This window comes from Borostomias antarcticus (genome assembly GCF_949987555.1).
Source record: "Borostomias antarcticus genome assembly, chromosome: 20".
NCBI classification, from domain to species: domain Eukaryota; kingdom Metazoa; phylum Chordata; class Actinopteri; order Stomiiformes; family Stomiidae; genus Borostomias; species Borostomias antarcticus.
The window spans coordinates 5,229,758-5,254,579 of NC_140253.1; the positions used below are offsets into that span (position 1 = coordinate 5,229,758).

The window sequence follows — 24,822 nt, forward strand, 5'->3', positions numbered from 1 at the left end:
CCAAGCATGGGGATGGGCGTCAACATTCTTAAGATAGATAACCCTTTGATCTCCCATTCAGTGGGAAAGGCTCTTTGTGTGTGTGGGCTTCTGTGGTCAATGGAAAATTACTTAATACCATTCCTCGAGGCAAGTCAACCTTGAGAAAGCTGACACAAGCGTAAAAAAAAACAACTAACACGTATCAACAAATAGTACAGAAACCACAATGACATCTCACCCCATGTGGGGATCTCCCTACAAACTCTGTTAATATCTAAGTAGATTAACATAATTGGACATTAACAGGCTTCGCTGTTCAACAGATTAACGTCTCTTCTGTTACTCGCTTAAACCGGCTCCATCCATCCATATGCTGAAAACACACTGGATTAGACATTAAAGACAGGTTAACTAACCATGCTATGCCTCGCATGTGGTGGCCTGAGACTACAGGTCAGTATGTAAGCAAAAATCCCCCTTATTCTGCACGTTCTGTCAACATTACGGCATTCTCTGCAGCATAAATCCATCATCAAAATCCAAACAGTTGAATCAATCAAATGAGAACAGAAGACATAGGTAGAAAAGTTTAAGAGGGAGGGAGAGAGAGGGGGGGGCAGCCATGCTGGAAAGAGAACAGTATGAGACAATAGATCAACAGAGCAAAAGAATGAGAATGAGAATGAGAGAGAGAGAGAGAGAGAGAGAGAGAGAGAGAGAGAGAGAGAGAGAGAGAGAGAGAGAGAGAGAGAGAGAGAGAGAGACAGACAGACAGACAGACATAGGTTCATACTTAGGTTTATAAGATTTACCTCCATTACTAGTAACCTTAACCTCTCGGAGCAGAGTGAGAGGGATCTGTAAAACAGGCAGCACAGTCTAGGAGAGAGAAACTGACATTCTGAAAGAGACCAGGCAGGTAAAGGTGCAGAGACTCCCATGGGCAGAGGTCAAGGGTCAAGGGTGGGGTGGGATAATGAGTGGCCCCATTATCCCCACAGCAGTGAGGGGGGTTGAGATTGACCCCTGACCGGGAAACCCAGCCAGGGAGTTGAGTCGACCCCTTCCACTAACTGTGTGTTAGAACAACAGTAGGTTGTAGCTTTATGTAAAGGCAATGGCCAATCAACGTGTGTGTGTGTGTGTGTGTGTGTGTGTGTGTGTGTGTGTGTGTGTGTGTGTGTGTGTGTGTGTGTGTGTGATGGGATGTATAGAGTATGTCTATAGAGGAGGAGTTAATGTATTCGTATGCACTCCCTAACACATTCTTTAATGGCTGAATTCACTTGATGCTTATGTTAACTTATGTAAACAGCTGTGGGTTTAGATTATTGACCAACGTTATTATGGGCAAATCTGCAGTTGAGGAAATGCCCATGCAGGAATGCTTATACATTACAGGGTGGCCAACACGTCTCATGGTTTCCCTTCCAAAACATTGTACTAGATTAAATACTCCTATGTGTGTCTGTGTGTGTTTGTGTGTGTGTGTGCGCGCGTGTCCGTCCGCCAAACTGGGGCTTATTTCACAAGTGTGTGTGGACTATGGCCTGAACCTGACAGAGGGAGTCGAGGGTAGCTGCGACGTTCTGCCACGCGCGTGTGTGTGTGTGTGTTTGCCTTCAGACGGGGCCACATGGGGATAGTGTGTATTCACACGTCTACTCCAGCGGACGGCTCCCTCGCTCCGCTCGACCCTATAAGGGCTCTGTATGTGTGTGTGTGTGTGTGTGTGTACTGTAATATCTGGAGCAGTAGTAGCAGGCCTCGAGTTAAGAAGGGGGCTCAGCTTCTTCTATGGCCCCCCATCTGTTTCTGAGGTCAGTTAAACTGGGACATGGTCAATCTGAGAGGTCAAAGGTCAACCCAGGACAATGGTCTCCTTGTCCGATTAGCACATGCCACAGGGCATGTGTGTGTGTGTGTGTGTGTGTGTGTGCTGGAATGGTTATCATGGTTAAGGGAAGCATGGGCCACATTAGAGGGAGACTGCATCTTTAGAAGCCTTTCCGAGTGCAAACTCACCACTGCTCTCTCGTGTCGGCCTAGAAATGACTTGGTAATCTGACCACCTTTTGCTATATTCTTTTTTTCCAGGATCGGATCGTGACTCTGCATCAATTCCCATACAGCTGGACTCGTGCGTGGGTGGTGGGTGATGAAGGGTAAAAATGAAGGTAACAAGAGCAGAAAGACACTTACCATCTCCCTGCCTTGGTTGGGTGGGGCGGGGGGGGGGGGGTGATTTTGGCAGAGAGCCGCTGCTCCTCACTGTTTTAGGCAAGAGATGCTACACAGAACTGCACATTATTTCTACATGGGATGACCCCTGGCAACAGTGGCCTGGACAATTGTGATTGGACCAGAGGGGCTAGAGGAGACAGCCAATTAGATTGCTAGTAACCGGTAACCAGTTCCCAGTCGTCTGTCTTCTCCTGTGGAAACAGCTGGTTATAATAGTGTTTAAACAAAATGCACCTCGGGGAGGACGAGGGGATTTAACTAAATTGAGTCGCCCCGGTCCAACTGTGGTTCAATATCCTCACATGTAAGCTACCAGATTCAAGTTTGAACAAGCATACTTAATTGAGTGACTTAAGCTACATGGAATGACTATGGGGACTGAATATATCTGGCATCTACTAAGGCCTCTAGAATTACCTTGAGCGAGAAAGACAGCTAATAAGATTTAAAGAATAATAGTGGTGTGGAGAGACACGACATACGCCTCTTCAAGGTTGAGTGCGTCATGATCACGAGGATGAGGGAAAACAAGTTTGAACGCTTCTCCTAATTTAAGCATTTCAGTGGGAGAAACACTTTTTTTTTCTTCTTTTTTTTTTTTAAATGGTGGGATTTTTCAATTCAGATTATCAAGTCAGCAATTGTAACTACCTTCTCCAAACTGTGCTGTCGAACCTTTCCATCTAAGAGGAACAGGACCCCACAAATGGCAAGGAAAATAAAAGCAATGTGACCTCGATTCAAATTTGAAGCCAAAAATGCCATAGCGTTAGCGCAATACAGGCCATCTAAACATGTTCTACTGGGGTAAACACACGCCTCGCTTCAGGTACTTCCGGCCATCTCATTAGCTAGCATCCGGACCTTGCATGTGCCTTCCATCTGTCCAAGCATATGAGGGACACATCTGGAGCCGCGAATGACCCGAACTGTACCATCCCCCTGCCGCAAAAAGCTCAAAAAGGACGACCGAGGAACAGACGGTGCCAAGGCGATTGTTGTCGTTCCATTTTCACAGGCAAGGCGCCAAGCCTGTATCATCACTGAATAAAATGTGAAGAAACGACCTCGTCCTTCCCTCGTATCTGACTAGGGGTGCGGCTGCTCACTGTGAGGTAGAGGAGTGCAGCTTGTTAAAGGCAGCACGGGCTGCACATCCTTTGTTTTGGACAACCCTCTACGGTGCACAGCTCCTGTACTCGAAGCAGCGCAGGTCTTCAAAGCGGGTGTGATTAAAGACGTCAATCAGACCCAGTGGGGTGGGGGGGGGGGGGGGGGGGGGTGAAAGAGAAGCACCATCTGTCTGCGCTTCACTCCTTTCTTCTGAGAGCATGCCGTTTCTTCTTCCGCTCCTGACTGAAGGGCTGCTTTTTAACATGTTTCACGGCGGAAACTAAGCCCCCCCCCGGTCCCTGTTCACCCCGCCAGCCCCCCTGAGTCCACACTGGCGCTGGAAGCTGAGGACACACATAGTCCCCTCCTCCTGCGCTGGTACACAGAGTTCTCATACAACTGCATGACTACTCGTGTGTGTGTGTGTGTGTGTGTGTGTTAGGGTAACTTCCTGGACTCCGCTCTGGTCAGATCGGGGAGGGACAGCCGATGTGCTTTTCCTAAACCTGCCCACAGGGAAACTGTCGAACAGTGTTAATTTCGTTGACGAGAAATATGACGAAATCTATTCGTCAACGACATTTTTTGGGTTATCGTCACGAGACGATAAATAAATAAAAATGAATGTATGATGACAAAAACTATGACTATATCTATTCACATTTTCGTCAACAAATAAAAACTAGACTAAAATGGTTATGGAGGGACGTATGGGAAAAGTTCAAATCAGAATGTGGAGGTTCGGGATGTGCGCAGTTGGATCATGGATGTATTAATAGAACGAGTTGGATGCAACCTACAGGTAGCCTGTGTGTATTTAGCCCTATGTATAATATAATAACCTACAGGCAGCCTGTGTGTGTCGCCTACATTTGAATAGTACCGTTGCTACACCGGCCGGCGGGAAGTCAACTAACAGCATACGACTGCTGCGCCTGAACTGTTCAGTAAATGACCACAGTTCAGAAATGTCTTTGTCAACGTTCGCACACACCGGGAGAAAGAGGAGAGCAGACATCTGGATAAACTTCATATTTGATGCAAAGGAAAACAAAACCATTTGTAAACCGTGTGGGGTGAAAATGACTGGCAAAAATACAACAAACTTAAAGCGACATTTGGAGAACATTCATCCCGAAATTCACGAGAAGGTAAGCACCCCCCCACCCCCGGCTAACGTTACTGTATTAGCTTAACCCAAGCTGGTGTGTTTCTGAAATACTTCAAATACAATACAAGCTAAAAGAAACCAGTGTTTCACGTAGGTTTGTGGCGGGGGAGAACGTAAGTGTCTGATTATTGCAACGCTAACGTTAGTGGCTAGCTAATGTTAGGCACAGGTTAGCTAACGTTACACTGTGTAGCAACAAGTGGGGCTATGGTTGTGGCGGCTGGCGGAGGAATCTAGCGTTAGCTAGTCTGGGTAAGCTAGCTAAGCAACTACTGCTGCTGTCTAATGTTATACTGTAGCTAGATGGATAAGACACGAACAGTTAGCTACCTGGCGCCGCCATAGCCCCTCTCCTCCGGTGTGACGTTAGCTAGCCTGTGCCTGATGTTAGCTAGCCTGACTAGCCAACTAGTGCTGACATGATAATGTTATAGCTTGCTATATCAGGCACAAACACAGTTAGCATCAGACTGGGGGAGAGGAATGCTTCATTATGAAACTGTCTGCCCCAGGGCAGCTGTGGCTACAGATGTATCTTATCACCACCGGTATGACTGCGTCTGAATGAATACTGGACTCTGTAAAGCGCTCTGGGTTTCATGAAGGGCGCTATATAAATCCAACTTGATTGATTGATTGAACTAGCCTGTTAAATTTGAGTTGTCTAAATGGTAGATTTTGTCGACTAAAATCGTAAGGATATTTAGTCAACTAAAACTAGACTAAAACTTAAACAAGTCAGATGACTAAAATATGACTAAAACTAAATGGCATTTTAGTCAAAAGACTATGACTAAAACAAAATCATAATTTGCTGTCAAAATTAACACTGCTGTCGAATGCAGTGTAGACACTGCAGTTGTTGGAAACGACTGTTGAGCATCACACGGTATCATGGTGTTCTCGGGCAATTCGCCTCTCGTGGCGCTGGGCCTCTGTGAACGGCGCCCGGGCATTAGCGGTGGCCGACACAAGAGAGGCAGTGAAGGGTGAGTGGCGTGTGAATCAGCGCCACTGCCAGTATAAATGTCTTTAACCCTCCCCACCCCCACCCTCCCTCCCTCCCTCTTTTGAGGAAACACCACAAGTGATCTACTTGGCCACTGTGGCAGGCCCTTGTTCCCTGTACAAGGCCCATGTGGTACCAACATGAACCGGCGCCGACTGCTCAATCCCAGCGTAAGGAAATGGCCGTCGTACACACCAAAGCGAGGGGTTCCAGCGTGTCGGTTTCGCAAAGTTCATTAAGTTTCCAGCGAATTTCAATTTCAGGTAGTTGACCGACAAGGCCAAAAGCAAAAACACTATGGCATTTATGGCGATGGCCCCCCCGAATCGTAAATCAAAAACCCACACTGAAGGTTTTCACAACCGAGGATGGGGATGTAGGAGGAGAGACGCGCTATGCGGATCTCACCTGATCAGGTAGCAGCAGAAGAGGAGGCTGAGGATGAAGACAAAGATGGCCGTCCCAAACACCACAATGTAGATGTTGAGGGGAAGGTTCTGGAACCCTATATTCGGCATCCTGAAACTGTAGTGCTGGAAATCGGAGCTCATGGATATCCTGGATGCAGAGATGGAGAGAGAGAGGGAGGGAAGGAGAGAGAGAGGGAGGGAGAGAGAACAGGGAGGGATTAGACATGTAAGGGAGAGATCGAGTGACCGCACAAATAACCGGCAACCACGACTGCGCACAGGGCAGTGGGTCAGCAGGTTCATAAACGGCCGACTCCCGGTACAGTGCTTTGATACAGTCAGACAATTATCGGTAGTAGTGGCTGGCGCCTGCAATTGTATTGATTCTATACATAGTTCCATTATGTGCTATGAGCTTCTTGAGTTGTCTTATTTTATTTGCACTATTCTACAGCTTATAGAGCCAGGGCTGTCCAATCATCAGCCGCTTCCCTGAGTGAGCAAAATAGGTCGATCATGGGTTCCCATCATAGGTTGTGTATGGTCCAGACTTTGGGATAAACTGGCTGTAGGAGGGGGAGGGGGAGAGAGAGGGAGGAAGAGGGAGAGAGAGAGCAAGAGAGAGAGAGAGAGCCATGTATGGTCATAAATGGTGGTTTCTATGGAATGTGTGCATGTTCTGGGGGATGGGAGAGAACGCCCCTTTTTTCCAAGAGGATGTTTCGGCAATAATCAGGGCCTAGATACAGATGATTGGGAGGGGCTGATGATGGTGACGTCATTTTTGGGGTTTGGTATAAATCTTTTGTTTCTGGACCACACCTTGTATTTCGTTGTTTCTGATATACAATTAAAATTACCTACATGTGCATTTGGCCTCCTGGAATATTTGTTCAAAGATAACCCTAACCCATCAACCGTGAAGAACTAGGAATAATCCTCCAAAGATCAATGGTCAAATTCTTGTGTGTGCATGTGTGTGCGTGCCTGTTTGGGAACATTGGTCTTCATGGACGTTTGCCTATTTCCTCGAGCTCCATGGGAAACGGGGCTGTTATTGTAGCCCTGCATCCTCTGGGACACATCACAGACTTAGTTTATATAGGCCAAACATATTGTTTACATAGAGGCTTTAAACTTATTTACAACATTACGACTAGGCATTTGACACAGAAATCCATGAAAAGTATGTCTTTCCCTTTGCCAGAGATGCTTTAAAACAGACACACAACTAGCAAACTACATTTGTGTGTGTGTGTGTCTTTTCTTTGCTATATGGGTACATGACTGGACACGCCCGAGTCTGAGCAGAAAAGAGGAGAGACAAGAATGGCTGTTGTGTTGCACTGAAAGCCTCTGCTGGATCGTTCTCTCACACACTCTCTCTCTCTCTCACACACACACACACACACACACACACACACACACACACACACACACACACACACACACACACACACACACACACACACACACACACACACACACACACACACACACACACACACACACACACACACAACCACAGAGACACACACACACACACACACGTACAGCAGGCTTTAGTCCTCCCTGTTCAGCCAAGCCAGCTCACAGTGCCTGCCAACACACTGTTTACTTCCAAAGGACACATGCTTGTGCAACACACACACACACACACACACACTCACCCTTGCGGTGCCTTCATGTTGTGGAGCAGAATGCCTCCGTCATCCAAGGCACAGTTAGGAAGAGTGTTGGGCTGCTTTTCCTCTAAGTCAGTCAAGTCAGTCTCACGCAAACACACACACACTTCTCACACACCACGGCAGGAATAACCGTATAAAGCCCCCCCCCTCCCCTCCCCTGCCTCCCAACCGGTAGCTGGTATGCAGTCATAAACAGAGCTGCCCTCTGGTTGGCTGAATTCAATGCTACCCCTGCGCCCTTGCCAGCTTTTCAATGGCTCCGAGGCGAACACACAACCCCTCTCTCACCAACACACACACACACACTCTCTCTCTCTCTCTCTCTCTCTCTCTCTCTCTCTACCAAAAGCACAGCCACAGCAAGCATGGTTATCTCGTGTTTATCTGACCTCGCAAACACGCTGGAACCACATGGCCCTTTGACATCTACATTACACGCTCTCGCGTGACCCTAACCCCCCAACACACCCACACACCCCCCCCCCACGCGCGCGTGCGTGCGCGCGCGCACACACACACACACACACACACACACACACACACACACACACACACACACACACACACACACACACACACACACACACACACACACACACACACTTCTGGAGTAATATGAAACCCAAACAAAAAATGTCCAGACATTCCATTTTGAGCTTACAGTCCAATGTAAGGGGGGTCTCTGCAATGGGTCTAAGGTTGAAAGGAAGGAGCATGTCATGGAGCACATCATGACTACAACTAGCAGAGATGTGAACCATTTACCTCCAGACCCAGACTGACCCCCATCATCCGTCAACCCTAGAACCCCAGAACTGACAAGCTAATATCTACTGGCTGTTTTGTATTCTAAACCCTTAGAAGTGAATGTTAGGAATGTGTATGTGTGTGTGTGTGGGGGGGTAAGCCGAGCATCGATCTATGCTCAACAGGCATGTTCTACCTCCCCACACCTAGTTCAAGCTGTTTTGTCGTCATATCAGCAATCGGCTTCATAAAGCCGATATTGCATCACTGCCAAAGAGCTATATAATGTTGGTGAGAGCTACCAAGCGTGCGTGTGCACATCGCCAAGGAACCCGGACGAGTTGTCTACTACTACTACCATTACTACTGCTACTAATAATACTATTAATTAATTTGTATAGGCCTACATGTGTGAGCTGTACCATGTGTGCCCAGGTGATGACCAAAATAAAAAGATAATATAAACTATTTTGTTTGCATATGTTTTTAATTCAACTTTCTCTTCTTGTCATTTTGTTTAAAAAAAAAAAGTCATCGGCCTTAAATATCTGCTATCAGCCCCCTCAACTTGGCAATTATTTGTATCGATATCGGACCTAAAAAATGCATATCAGTCGATCTCTAGACCTGTTCTATAATAATAATAATAACAATGATAACAACAACAACAATAATAATAATAATACTTTATTTGTAGAAAGGACCAGCTCCATATTCCTCAGTTGGGGGGAATTCCCATTGAGTGGAGTAAGCTGGCTGGAAGGAGTGGTGTCTCCTCAATGTTAATTTGAACAGAAACTCCTGTTTGCAAGCACTGAAGTAGCCATAGCTGATAGAGGTGTTGGCTAATAAATGAGCAGGGTCCACATGCTATACGAGGCAAGAATACTGCCATGCCACTTGGCTTGATGACAGAAGACAGGGATCAATCTATGCCCCGGTCAAATCAGAGTTTAGCCTACTGCCTCGGTCTCGCTGAAGTTACAGCTTCACCAGCACAGAGAAACCAAACAGGTTTTGTCCTGGCTCAAAATCAGGCGGAGGTGGTGCCTTAAGCAGGGGATCTGGGCGACTGAGACTAGCGCGGCTTGTTGAGGCCCTTCACCGGACCTGGCTATGGAGCTCTCCACACTCCTCTCCCTTCTGCACTCCCCCACCCCATCCCCATCCCCTCCCTCGTCCCCCCTCCCTTTTCCGGAGGCCGTGCTTTGAGACAAGGCCCCGTCTGTTGGAGCTGGTGGCGACACGCGCCGTTACGCAACCCCCGCCGGCGGGCGGAGGGCGCTCTGCTCTGGCGGGCGCGCTCCGGGGTCCTTCAGCGGCGAGGCAGGGAGGGGGCGGAGGAGGGAGACTCAGATATGATCCTTCCTACTCCATTAAGACGCCATTATGACTCACTGTGACAGGGAGAGAATAGGGCTGCGAGGGCTGTAGTGGTTGGCGTAAGCAGGTGTGTGTGTGTGTGTGTGTGTGTGCGCGTGGGTGTGTCAGAGAGTTTATGACAGGAGATGGGTGTGCAGGCTTAATGAGATTTGTTGCCGTTTCATGAAAAGACAATAGGCCGATTTATGGACTGACAGCTACGTAGGTTACTGGATTTGTTACCAATTACAAGGCTGTTTGCGGCAGCAGAGATTACAAACCATGACTTTTATTGTATAGGACTAATATATTACCGTTACCGTCCATTTCACAGACCCTACCCTAGCCAATCCAAAACCTTCTCCACCTAAAATCAAAATGGCCCATTTCCTATTTTCTAACCTCTACACCCCACAGCTTCAGACACGGTCTAAATTCTGTTGACGAAACAGCCTCCAGTATGCTCACAGATAAGAGGATATAGGGGACGAGGGGTACATGCTCAAATAGCCTAAGAGCTCGGGTTCTGCGGGGTGAGCCTTAATGTCAACCTGTCAGCCGAGCTGCCATCAAAGCAGGGTGGGGCTGCCAATATACACACAGGCTGAGTCGGGGGGTTCCAGGACACATCTCGTCGTCTACTCGCGGTAAAAGGAAACAAAAAAACAGGAGGGCATTCGAGGTGTCGCACTGTCAGGAAGCACTTTTGGTCGTAGTTTGGAGCTGCACAGACAATCTCCATAAAATCTATTTAAAAAAAAACTCTTAACCTGAAGTTATTCAGCCTTTCAGAGGCATTGAGACATTGAGATTGAGACAGGCTGCAGAATTGCTCCTCGGGAGCTGTCCCTCTCTCTCTGTCCCTCTCTCGTCCCGCTGGCCTCCGTTATGGCCGTCGGCGGGACGTCTCAAAGCCGGTGTCCGTCACTGCCGCCGGCCCAGGACGCAGTGAGACGTGCTCAGAGTCCTGGGTCTCTCCTCAGCCCTGGGAGGAGGGTCTCTCCTCAGCCCTGGGAGAAGGGTCTCTCCTCAGCCCTGGGAGAAGGGTAGGTCATTCGCCGGGGTTGGAGGGGGGGGTTTGGAGGAGAGGCCATTAACTGTCAATGAGCATCGCTGACAGCTATGGAGATGGACGGACGGACGGACGGACACGCATGCACGTGCACACGCGCACACACAGTTCATTCCTGCCGTGCACTACGCGCGTGAATACGGCAGAATTTCACACCTGTGCAGATTGCAAGAGCCGAGTCACTATTCGTCACGGGAAAGCAGTGCACTTTAAATAATCTCTCAAATCTCCACAACTGGAGAGTACCCGAAAACCTCCTTCCCTTCATCAGCTCATTCCTAAGGTTCCAAGCGATCTAAGAAAACCTCTTCGCCTCCCGCTTTTAAAACCGAAGGAGCCTCTCAAGATAAAACTAACAAGAGGGAGAGAGAGTGAGTGAGAACAAGAGAGAGAGAGAGAGAGAGAGAGAGAGAGAGAGAGAGAGAGAAGCACAGAACAGCTTCCCTGAGAGAGAGAGAGAGAGAGAGAGAGAGAGAGAGAGAAGCACAGAACAGCTTCCCTGTCATGGTAGCTAGCTCAAAGGGACGCATGCCGCCTCCATTAAATAGCAGAGAAGAGGCCTGGTCTGCACTACTGAGCCTGTGACGCTAACCTTATACCGTTTCCTAAACGTTTTTCTGCGAAGCAGTTCCTCGATCGGGAAGATGCAAGTAAGCCTAAATCAATTGTATTCACAGGAGCCGCTGCGTATCCCAGCATGGATAAAGCCCCTCCCCGTCTGACGTCGCTACAAACACCCTCTTATGTAACGGGCCGGGTCGTCACGTTCCTGGGAAGTGAGAGCGAGCGGTGAGCACATCGCCCTTGCGGCAGCCATTGTGGCCTGGCGTCGACCACGCTGGATGTAAACACTGATGGTAGACAGAGCCTGGGAGCGGAAAGACGACGGCGACCCTGTGACCCTTCATCCTCTCCTTCCGTTTAAGGCCACGACGGGAGGTTTCTGGAAGTGAGGCTATAGGGCCGGCCTCCGTGTGCTACAGTGAAAACAAAACAGCCATAAACATCCGGAGAGTGTGTGTGTGTGTGTGTGTGGGGGGGGGGTGGGTACAGAGAGTGACAGAAAGAAACAGAGAACAGAGCTGAGCGAAGAAAGGGGGGGGGGGCGTGACTCAGCGGTTTACAGCGGCCATAGCCCTACACCCGTCGCCCACAGACCTAGTCCAGCCATATCTGGTCGAACACAGGAAGCCTTGCGCCGACTCTGCACTGTACAGCGCCATGCAGCTGCCGTCGAAGTCGGCCCGGCGTTTAACGCAGTCTCCCGGGCCTGCAGTAGTGAACGCCCTGTACTCTCGGCGCCGTCTGTGAGGTGGTCCCTTTCTTACCGTACACACACCCCACACTGTCAAACGTGGGGTTGCGTAAGCAACACGCCGGGCCCCTCGCGGAGGGAGCTTGTATAAGACTCGTGTACAGACAGGGGCGGCCGGGCAGCTGGAGGAGGTATCGGCGGGAACACGGCTCACTCACTAGGACATGTGAGAAGCAGCCTGGGGGGGGGGGCGAAATGCTACGTAACACCGGTTAAACAGGACGTTAATGACGGAGCGATGCGAGTAGCGATAATGATGACTAGGCAGGGGTGCTCGCGAGGAAAGCTAGCTGTCCGCATCTTGAACATTTAGGGCCCGAAGGCCTTTCACTAAAAGTCGGGGGAAAATGTATTTGGATCTCAAAAGATGCAGTGGCGATGTGCTTTTTCTAGCCCTGAACGTCGCCACATCAGTTTAGAGTGCACCTATTAGTTTAAAGTAGAGTGTCCTATTTAGCATACATTCATATGGTTGAGTTGAGAATATTAAGGTCTGTAAGCTGGTTAAAAGGATAGTGAGGCGTGAAGGCGACCGATCAGATTCCTTGACAGGGTTGTCAAAATGAGAGCAGTGTGTGTTGTTGTCGTTTTTGCTGAATTCTTGGATCGTGCTGCAAAGAGACTGAAAATAAGCTCCCGTGACCTGAGGTGAAGTGTCATGTCAGACGCAAACCACAACGCTACACCAACCCCCCTCCCACGGTCCTCGCCGCAGAGCGCTGGCGAGCTTCAGATCTTCACAATATTATCCCTCTCGTCCTTCCGCTTCTTTCACTGCGTTTCATTGTGAACGGTATTGTGTACATAATGACAAATAAATCATGTTGAATCGTGAACCTGTCGGGCCGGAGGATGTGCAGGCCGGATAGTCATAACAGACTTGGCCCTCGGAAGATCACAGGAGGCCCGGTTCCCGCTCGACGACACGCCAAAGTGAAACCGTTCTGGGGATAGAAAGATAACGTCTTCGCCTCCTGTGTGCTTCCAGCCCTGTTTGCTTCCAGCGATCAAACGCTCATTCGTACACGGCTCGACTTGCATGGCAAAAGGGAGTAGCCCTGTCCGTGGGCTGGCTTGTCCTGGCTTGCCCAAGCTTGGTTGGTTGGTTCCCAATATCTCTGGCTTGGTTGGTTAGTTGGTTCCCAAAACTGAGTGGGTTTTGTGAGAAGGTCTTAAAGGGGGCGGCAAGCCCAACCGTCCATCAACAGCCCAGTGTCCGGCCTGGCCTGTCATCCTGTCTGCCATCCACAGAGGCGGATAACAACCCATTGTGTTTACAGAGCTGGAAGGAAATGGAGGCAAACCTCATGCAAAACACACACACGCACGCACACACACACACAACTGAAGCACCTCCTGGTCATTACCTAGCAGCCAGTATTCCAGCAGCAGCCACTCTCAAGAGAAAGGCTAATAAGAAACGCTCCCGACTGAAAATGATTACTCATTAGTTACACAAAAGCATGGCGGTCACGTCACGTTCATAACTCTGCTACGGGTCTAACGATGGGACCATTCAGTTCCATTACGCTAAGCTGTGTTGGAGAGCGTAACTCAGCCTGAGTTTTCCAAGCAGACCTAGGTGTTTTGAACACTGTGCCTTTGAGCAGTACGCAGCGTGCAAGTTCCTAAACAGCGAGCTTGCTGTCAAACATGTTCTGGGAGCCCTTTCGGGGTCCTTCACCTATCTGTGTTTGCACGACAAGCTTAGACAGGGGCCAGTCGTGTTTGGTGCAAGAACATGGAAGCGCTCTGTGTGTGTGTGTATGTGTGTGTGATTTCTAATAGTGTCTCCACTGAAGACCATGGCAATATTTACAGTTACTGATTTGCCAAAGCCCTTCCTTCAGCAGCTGTTTTGCCATGCGTGGCGCGCCATGGTGGTGATTCAGTTTCATCACAGGTTCCTGATTGCAACACCCGAGTCTGCAACACCCGAGTCTTCATACGTACAGTACTGGGTATTGGGAAAGCCCATTTCCTTTTGCAGAAGTATATGGGGACATGAATGCATAGCTAGACGTGTGCGCAGCCGTAGGCCTCCTAGGCGCGTGGGGGTTTCCTGGCTCACCAGGAGCCATTCAAATGCAAGCTGCTATTGAGTCTTCATGTTGTAGGCTATGTCCTTGAAAGAGCCTACAGTATCTGTCCACACAGAGAGGCTCAATGTTTTTTTTTGCTATGTGTCAGCAATAAGAAATATCCCTAGCTTGAAATAGCTTAACCCTAACTTGACACACATGTTGAAAAAAAATCACCACAGCCTTCAGTCAGCAGCAACCCAAGATGCGCCTAAAAAGACCCTAGCCACATCACCCCACCCTCTTTTCCTTACGTAACCCTCCGCCCCTTTCTCAAATCACATTATAAACCCGCATGGGGTCGTAATACCAAATTACTCAGAGTGCAGTGAGAGTCCTGTAATATGAGGGACACAGCTTTGACCTCCACCCCCCAAACCCCACCCCACCCCACCGCGAGGCTTTTCCAGCAAACGCAGCTGTTGTGCTGCTGCTCACTTAGGACGTGACCGCCTGCCCGTAAGGCGCCCCGGTCGGTGGAGCTCACATGGGCCCCCGGCGGTCTCCACACTGGAGCTGAAACTGGAGTCGCCAGTGAGTCCGTCCCACCAGCTCCAGAGCCAAGCGACTTGGGAGGAAAGAGGAGCCCCCCGTCACTTCATTCCAGTAATCTTCCATCACTCTAGGCTGGGCCTGGTGGGAGTGGGAAGTGTCTGAATATTTTCAGAGATAAGAGGGTGGGTTTAACCCCCCCCCCCTTTCCCCACCAACCCACAAGGTCAAAGACCAGGGAACGTGACAACCAGACCAAAACATATTGAATCAACCCCTTCCTATCCCCTCAAGACCTCTTCCAGACAATCAATCAATGGACGTTTAACTGTAGAGGCAATCACGTTCTCTGATGATGGCCAACTTGACCTTTCAACCACATAGTTTTCTTTAAGAGGAAGTGTTGTGTCGCATTCAACTATTAACTGGAATGAAACCAGGAAATGGCCTCCTGATTAGGAGTCGTAAGAGTACAGTTCGGAAATGTATCTCAACATGAACATTTTTTATATCATAAATTGGCCACAGACCAACTATGGAATGCAGGGCAGATTTGTTTTGAACAGTCAATAGACTTGTGTTTTAGGCACACATATCAAGTTGTCAGGTCCCACATTTACTGGCATCACTGGCAAATTGGAACTTGCCCACGCTGGCAAGCTGTCTGATCAAACCTCTCCACTAAACTTTCAAACGCCGGTTTGAAATCCCGCTCAGTTAGGGTTAGGGACAGACTTTCACAGATTTGGTGAGAAGAGCCTTGTGTACTTTTGTAGTACATTCTTTTCTTCCCCCTCCTGCGCTGAAATAGCTTACCGTTCACTGTATTTCGCAACAAAACTACCCAACCAGCCAACTCCGCTGCTGGCTAATTTACAGGGCCTTGCGGTCAGCCCCCCTGCGCAAGAAACAAAGGCTGCTGGTCTGAGTCTGCAGAGTGGAAATTTCCACTAGCAGCCGCGTGCTGGGCCATGCGATTTTACACATCTGAAACTTTAATATGCCAAAGGGCAGCAGCAGCAGCACAGTGCCTTGTCGGGGGGGGGGGGGGGGGGCTTCAAGAGACAGGGCACTGCAGAGCTCGGCCCAGTCAGGAGTAGTACGCTGACCCCCCCACGCCCCCCCCCCCTCCCCCCTTTGCCGCCACAGCCAGTTGTTCTCCGAGCTCGGGGTCCGAAGTCCCGACACGCGGCCCTGCCCGAGGCGTCGTCGGGGCCTGGACAGGTAACCGGAATCGTCGTCACAGCTCGCACGTTATTGCGCGCCATTGTTCCGAGTCATTGTGCGGGCGGCAACAGTAGCGAGGCTAATCTGTGAATCGACGAGGCCCCGGAGGTAGCGACACAGCGGACTCACACACGTGATACGTACATCTATCACTTAGGGTTCTGAAAAGAGGTATGGAATCCTTAGGAAAACTTTGTTCCGGCTGGGCAGCGGGACAACAGCGGGTGTTCGGTTATGTTATCCGAGATGTGAGGGAGGGGGGGGGGGGGGGGGTGTTAAATAGGCGCCCCAGTGGTTCTGGAGGGAAACATAACAGCAGCTCGCCTCAGGCTCTGAAATATGCATTGCAAAAAAAAAAAAGAAAAAAAAAGAGACTTGTTTTTCTCCACAGTTGTGCTAAACTGTGGAAGAAGTAGGTCAGACTGGAACTAGTAACTATAACTCCAGAGATGCAGACGAGGGAGGGCGGAGGGGATTCGATAAGAGCCAAACAAGGTCAACCTCACGTCATGCCCTGGAATAATCCAGAGTACCACACACACACACACACACACACACACACACACACACACACACACACACTCCACTGGCCACGTAGAAAAATGTATCGGGGAGGCCGACGACAACGGACCAAGTTTCTTTTTCTTTTCAAAGTCTTTTTCCAGCCCCGAGTGCTTTCTTGGTACCACTGCATGATTACGTCATAGAAGGTGAGGTTTAACAACGTAGCCTGTTTTTAGTCCTCAGGCATATTGTCCAATAGAGATGATGTTCTGTGTACCTCCTGTACTATTGCCCCAGCTTCGAAAAACAGACCAGGACAGTCCAAGTTCAAGTGGGTTTATTTGTTGTAGCCTATGTACAGGATACAGGTACGATGTACGATGAAATTGCTTCAAAGCTGTGCGCCACAGTGGAACTGCATGACAGTGACACTCATTATGAGGGCTCAGGGATTAATCTCTCACCTGGCTGAAATCCAGAGCTACGCTGTTGGTCTAGCGGTTAATTAATCCACTTTACTATGGAGTACTGATCTGGGATTGGGCTGCGGCCTCTGACTGCGCTTGGACAGCCAGCTGGGAGGAGGGAGAAGAAACGTGACCACACCCGGCGTGGCTGCCTCGCTGAACGAACTACGATGGAGTTTTTGACCTAAATGTCGACGAGTTTTGGCCGCATGTTTGGGGTTGACAGTGGTCGTCTTTGGCGTAGTAAGTCGGTGCGGAGAAGAGATGAGATGTGGAGGAGAAAGGGAATGTGTTTCTCCTGTGACCTTTCCTGTTGCGCTCTTATCAATCTCCCTCTCTTTTCCAAGACCGCAAGAACCCCCCTTCCCCCCACCCACCCACACACACACCTCATCCATCCTTCTTCCTCCTCATCTCCCTCTACTGTTGTTCTTCGGTGGGCTCTTCCAGTAAAACAAGCTGGCACAAACAAGCGGGGGAACTGACACACGCAGCTGTCGCCCGTAGCTCTCCCCCCGACACACCCCCTTCCTCCATGTCTCCCCTCCCTCCCTCCTTCCCTCCCTCCCACCTAGCGCTACATTTTCGCAGTTGAGGGCTCTTTTCCCCCCCTCGCTCTTTTAACTCCTCCCGGTCGTTATCCTGAGGACGACCCTGCTTCCCCCGCCCCCTCCTGTCCCCATTTCACACACAGTCTCCCGCTCGACAGTCTGGGATCTGTTTGTCTACCCTGAATGCGCGCAAACAATCGCTAACCAATTAAATGAATGACTCATTCAAAAACGACTGACCCTGGCCAGGTCATCATTGAAAATGAGAATTGGTTCTCAAATTGATTTTATCTGGCTAAATAAAGGACAAAATAAAAAACCTGGATACGCTGCAGGCTTGGTTACATTGATGACTGGGTTCAGCAGACCACCCTCTCGGCCTTTGGACGGCCACATGAAACGTGGGTTCGTAGGAATAACATATAAGAATAAATTAAGAGGGGGGGGGGGCTTCAAGAGACAGGGCACTGCAGAGCTCGGCCCAGTCAGGAGTAGTACGCTGACACCCCCACGCCCCCCCCCCCTCCCCCCTTTGCCGCCACAGCCAGTTGTTCTCCGAGCTCGGGGTCCGAAGTCCCGACACGCGGCCCTGCCCGAGGCGTCGTCGGGGCCTGGACAGGTAACCGGAATCGTCGTCACAGCTCGCACGTTATTGCGCGCCATTGTTCCTTACATTGTTGTATAAGAATAAATTAAGACATAGAATCCTTTTGCTTCACTACCTTGGTTTGACGATGCGCATTTTAAACCCGCCTGGCGTTTGTCTCACAGTAGCATTTTTGGTTGGCGAAAAGAGCAGAGACACTGTGACCCGGTGGGAGTGATTGATTGCGGTTGTGTGGGGATGTTCTGCTGTTGGATGGCGTGTGTTCTTGTCGTCAATTAGCTGATAGAAACTGGAGAGCACCGTCCCCCCCACCCCCACCCGCCCACCCCCCTCCCCAGTGCTGCTGAAAATAGGGTCATGGCTAAATAAAACCTCCCGTCATGTGAGGGGGTGGGTGAGTGAGCCGAAAGCCCGACAACAACCATGTCCAGACCAAAACAACGAATACAAAAAAATAAAAATAAATCACACTCAGTATCAGTCTCTGTGGGTTAACTCTTAACCCAGGGCAATTCTGTTAAAGGCATCCCTTGACCCAACTATGCAAGGGTCTGAAGGTGAACGTCAACACACCTGAACGCGCTCCAGAGAGTCAAGTGCTGTTCTGGGTTACACAAAAACAATTAAACTTGTATCCGTTACAGCATCAATGAAGATCTATTGTTGTAATGTTTTTGGTCATTCGGTTCATCTTGCACAGACACCAACGCTGTGTGCGAATCTCTCTCTCTCACTCCCTCCCTCTCTCTCTCTCTCTCTCACACACACACACACACACACACACACACACACACACACACACACACACACACACACACACACACACACACACACACACACACACACACACACACACACGATAAAGATGCCTAATCGACAATCTGTTTTTTTATAACCACTACAGGACAGATGGGACTCGACAGGACATGTGACCCTCACATTGATTGAGACTTTAACAAAGCGAAGCCTTGATCATCATCCAGATGTCTGTAGGCTGCTACAGAGCCTACAGAGCCTACAGCAAGCCACTGCCATGAATTCCAAGTTCCACAAATGGCTTCTAAAAATTCAACACACTCATGGGAACTTAGTTGTTTCTGCTCTAATCATAGTCCTAAAAGAAGGACACCCTATAGATAACTGTGAATGGAGCTGTCCCGGCACTGTGCGTCTGACCTTAGAGGAACCTTGTTATGTTATGTTATGTTATTTTTATTTGTAATGCGCCCCCCATCCAATAATTACATCGGCCCGGTGCGCAACCTTGCCACAACAGCGATCTCCCAGGGCTTCCCGGTCATGTCAAACAAGCTTATTAGTCCAAAACTGACAGAAACAGTGTCTCTGCCCCCCACAGTGGCACATGGCGAAGTGTACAAAGCGGGAGGATATAGAGAGAGACAACACTTATCTCGGGGGCTGATTTAATCGCCCAGCAGGCCGATATCATACACGACAGGGCTGCTGCCATGCGTCTGCTCGGCTATTACATAACACGTCAGTACATGTGACAAAAAGCGCATCTGTCAACAGAGATACGGTGGTATCACGCGAAGCCCGTCACGTGATGATTCACGATCGGTTGAATCTTCAATTGGCGGCCAGTGGAAGATTCCAAGCATTGATTGTACATAGATACAGTGAGTGTATTTAGGCTAGGTTTAAATTCATATTGCTAATCGCTAATGATCTCTAAATATGGCACAGCTTGCCCTTCTGGGACGGTAGCCAAGGTAACCAGCGTGCGAGCATACTATCCTTGTTTGCAGCTAGCCAATCTCCCAGCTCGCCCATATCTATCCAATATATCGCTAATACAAAACGCAACAGATATGGCTCTGATCCAAAACAAACACTCGTTCCTTAGCCTACCTTTACTTCTGTCTTTAAAAAAAAAAAGAAGTTTAATCAAGACTGAGGATTGGAGTCTGAGGCTCCATTATTAAACCCTAATTTAATCCCAATCCGTTCCCAAATCCTGTAGCCAGGGCGTTTTAACCCGTGACTTGTCACTGCTGTGACGTGCCCCTGGAAAGTCCCCCCGTCCCCCCGTCCAGCACTTCTCAAGAAAAAGGCTGCAATTACAGTCTGCAGTGTTTACACTTTCAACAGGGGAATTATGTAATTGGGATTAAGGGGGGGCAATGCGGGGGCATTACATCTACTGTAGTGCTCGGCAGACTGACTGACAGGTTGAGTGAACAGGGAAGGCGAGGGGGGGGGGGGGGGGGGGGGCTCGGCAGACTTCTTGTGTCTTCATATTCAGAGACGTGCCCTCCGCTATAGAAATTACAGTTGACCCCCCACCCACTCATCTCCTCCCTCCCTGTGTTCTCTTCAACTGTTTGTTACTGCGCAGCAGAGATGTGATGAGGCTGACTGACTGACATCTCTGGACATTGTGCACAATACCATGTCCCTGACTGCTTCTTAATGGCCGGCCCCCTCGGGAGAGAACAGCACGCACAGCTAAACCTCGTACACAAGGTGTCCTACACAGAGGGGACAGCCTGGTCTCTGGAGACAGAAAACAAAGTCTCCATGTGTTATCTTTATGGATGACCAGGTACAATCCATCTCTAAGACGGTTGGTTATGAAGGAGAGAGGTAGGTAGCCCAAGGGGCTGGGTTTTACAAAGGGGATCCCTGCTTCAAACACATTTGATAGAGCCTACTCTTCGAAACAACATATTTTAGAGCAAACGTGCCCTCGTCGTTGAGCTTATTCTTACCACTGGCAAACTGTTTCAGCCCGCATAGTTGGCGTCAGAGCCACGAACAGCATCTTTCCGCGGGGACGCAAGGGTTAATACATGACCTAAGCCCTTTCTTCCATTCATCTCCGGCCACCCAATAAAACGGGCAATTCGGAGCAACAATGTTGCTAGAGGGAGGCAATATCTAGGTCATGATCATGGCGCTGCATACCACCTCTGGTTTCCCAAAAGGGAACCCAGAACATTTATTTAAAGTTAGTTTGCCCTCAGCTATGTTTCAGTTTTGTTATGATTCAACAGCACGTGTGACAATGTTTTATTTAAATAAACGACTAGCCAGCTTATCTAATAATACATATTGTAACAGTTGACCATTGTAACGTTAGGTAGCAACACTATAGATACAGCTAAACAAAAAGACTATTTAAACAAATGTTGAAGTCATGTAACAGTAGCGTTAGCCGCTAGCTATCGCGTTCATAGGGAAGTGGCCTGTTACAATATCAAGCTAACGTGAGCTAGGCTAGCTAACCAGGCAGCCACACACATCGCTGGCCGTTAGCGAGCTAACACGAATCATTCCGTTTCTGCATGATAAAGCTAATCAAGTAAATTGATCGTTTAACTATTTCAGTGACATTCAATCGTAATTTGGCGTGGTGGTGAAATTACAGCAACCCACCGCAACCCCTGCATTCAAACCCATAGAGGACACTTACCAATCAATCTTGACTCCGATATCTTCTTCCTGTGTACCTCTTCAGCCGTGTCAATAAGAACAAATATTGTAGACAAACCAATATAAAACAACCCGTGGCCAGGAAACAATATTTAGCTAAAGAGCGTAACTAGCTAACGTTACAGCCCATGTAAGGCGTCTTCATTCAGGTCTGTGTCGGCTACTACGTTACTGTCTCGACACGATCACGACGAATAAAACAAATCAGTACGTTGCTCCTTGGTCGACCGTCTGTGTCGATGTACACACAGGTGATGATGTGATGGCAATGGTGATTTTCCTAGACAAATTTCAACTCAGCAGGTTTTTTCCGCACGTAGCTCACGACTAGGTCCCTCCTCCCAGCCCGGTTCCACACACACAGAGGCGAGGGCAGTGTGTACGCTGGGAGTGATGGGAGGGAGGTGGGGGATGCTCACGTAGAGAGGTTGCCATCATCCCAGCATAGGAGGTGGGGGATGCTCACGTAGAGAGGTTGCCATCATCCCAGCATAGGATACTGTAGCTACATGCAGACGATGTTGTTATTCTCCCTGCTGGACCAGCTGCGCTAGACACTCTGTTTTCAGCTTGGCATCACAAATACAGTATAGGCTGCAATTTAATATAATAATTCAGTATACAGTATACAATTCAACAATTATAAGACAGGGCTACTTCAGTTTAAATCCAGTAGAAAAACACACTGTTTGCTTCTCTTCTGAAGGGAGACTTTTTGGCAGTTGGCTACACAGCTGCATACACTTAACATGATTAGTAGACAAGAGTTTGAGGGCTTTGAATACAGTAGGCTATTTGCACTATAGCCTACTCAAGTTTTAGAACTAAATTAATACAATTAACATTGGTATAGTTAAACACATGCATACTGTAGCCTATTTCACCCAAAGTGTAATAAATTGGTTAGATGGAGAATGGCAAATGTTCCACCAATGTTTCTCAGGAAGGACATCTCTCAGAAAGAAGTTGATGAATAGTTGGTCCACACTGATGATAGCCTGGAATGAAACAGTCTTCTCCATTGGCAATAGGCCCAAGGCAATCCTTATCATCTCACACTGAGAATGTGGGGTGCGGACAGAATAATACACCAGGTTCAAACACCCATTCATTAAAGGACTTTAAAGACTCCATATTTATGTGACCACATAATAACTAGACAGGCATAGCTGCATTTGCCACCTGCTATTATCAGTCAAGTGGATTTAGCCTATACGGTATTTCCAGACTGCACAGGGTTAAGCCTATCTTTGTCCACTCGGCATTGTTGCCCATCAGGCACACTTTCCGGATAGTATATGAGTTAGCAGGCGGGGGCCTCAGGAACCCAGAACCATTATGAGAGGGTCTGAATGCCTAACGGAACCAGGAAGTGGGGATACTACCACCCAGCCTGTCTCTACCCCCCCCCCACCCCACCCCCCATCCTGTGAGAGAGGCGTCGAGCAGTGCGCCCAGTCCATGAGGAACGCCACGGCCACTGCATGCCAATGAAGTGCCTGTGACAGGGGCGCCATTGTGAGACGGGCACGGAGTGGGCGTGCCACGTGACTCTCCTGAATGGGCAGCCGGGGGCTGGTCAGGAGGGGAGGATGGCAGCGTCCACAAAGACCCATTGAAGGATGGCACACTGCACTAGACTGGCACTGGTCCCTGCCCCCCCCCCTCTCTGTACCCCAACATGACAGGCATGAGTAGGGTGGGTGAAGAAAGAGGCCTGCTGCCTGATACTGGCTGAATGGAGGGATTATTCTAGAAGAATAGGAGGGAGGAGGTTGATCGCCACCATTTTAGCTCTTCATCCAGAATGGTGTTGGTTATTATGTCCCGTTCTGTACACAGCCAGTGTATTGTTGATACCTACAACAGACTGTATTGTCCAGTATGCTGCTCCATTGTAAGCATAAGTTTTGTATTGTTAGAACCATTGTGCAATTTCCCCCTGGGGATACAGTAAATACTATACTACTACTACTACTACTACTACTACCAGGGGCGGGGATCCTGGGGGGGCCCCCAACATTTGAGATCATTAAAATTGCCCCCCCGCCAATATTTAGATTGGGGTAGTGGCATTCAAATGACCATACAGCCGCGTAGGAAGATGTCCCCCCAAAAAAATACTCTTGCAAAATGTCAATGTAAATGTACCCCCCAAAGTTGGATATCCCTGCCACTGGCTGCTACTACTCCTCCTCCTCCTCCTCCTCCTCCTCCTCCTCCTCCTCCTCCTCCTCCTCCTCCTCCTCCTCCTCCTACTCCTACTACTACTACTAAATTGAAACAGTGTAAAACAGTCAGAAAACAAGGGTCATCGTTATACTGCATCAAGATTCTCCAACACTTTTCCTACCTTGATCTATATTTAGTAGATAGAGTAGAATAGCTGTTAAAAGACATTTGGACACAGGAGTCTTTTGAGTCGGATAACACAGATGAAGAGAAGCAAATATGGTGATGACATGCATTCCCATAATGGCTTGGCCCTGAAAATTAAGTATAAACAATGTTTTCCACCCCTATGGACATTATTGCTTACTCAAAACAAGCTGGATGCTCTGCTTGGTATTATCTGTATAGACTGAATCCTGTACTGTGTAATACACTCACACACCACACACAGAATAGCCTAGTTTATGTAACACTCCTCTCTGCTTCACACTAGAGTGCCATTGCTATGGTCAAGTTAAGTGGCTCTTCAAGGTCCAGTTCTTGGGTGCATACAGTAGCCTATCTTTGTGAGTTGTGAAGCTATAGGTCTAAGCTCCTTCAACACAAGTTTCAACTCTTGAGTGAACAGTCTGAACTCCCTAGCTTTACTTTCGTTTTTGTATTGATCCTCCCCTCACCACAGAGATAAAACAACATCAATCAACAGTTGGAACACAAAGTCCATGCACCCTCACTGCCTTCTGCCATGTTTCGCCTTCACGTCAGAACACACTCAACCAACACATTTCACACCGAAGTTAGAATTAGCATCATGCCTTCAGTGAGCCATGGTTACTGGGGTGTCGGTTGAAAACGTATAGATGCAGTTTGTCACCGACGTGGTGTTTAATGTCTGTCAATGAGTCACAGACTTTATTTAGAAAGCCCCTGTGTATTTCACAGGTTTATGCCTGCACACCACCAGTTCAGTTAACCCATAACATGTTTGTTGGACAAATGTGTAGAGAATGGCACAAAATTGTTAACTCTCATTGGGTCAGCAGTGACCTTGGTGTCCAGTGAATATGATTCTTATTAGGCTCTATTCTGTAGACAAAGATGTAGTGTGTTTTTTGTCTTTCAATGGCATATATGGAACACAACATTTTCAAA

The 24,822-nt window shown here is 48.7% G+C and overlaps 1 protein-coding gene across 1 annotated transcript in view; it reads right to left on the minus strand.

Moving 5' to 3' along the window:
• Positions 1–21,834, minus strand: part of rnf24 (ring finger protein 24) — a 36,966-nt gene extending 15,132 nt beyond the window's left edge. The window contains exons 1-2 of the mRNA XM_084454527.1: positions 21,479–21,834; positions 5,928–6,077 (exon numbers count right to left, since the gene is read on the minus strand). Of these exons, the coding sequence (XP_084310653.1) occupies positions 5,928–6,070 (143 nt within the window). The 5' untranslated portion in view covers positions 6,071–6,077; positions 21,479–21,834. The remainder of the gene's footprint in view (positions 1–5,927; positions 6,078–21,478) is intronic.
• Between the last annotated feature and the right edge of the window lie 2,988 nt (positions 21,835–24,822).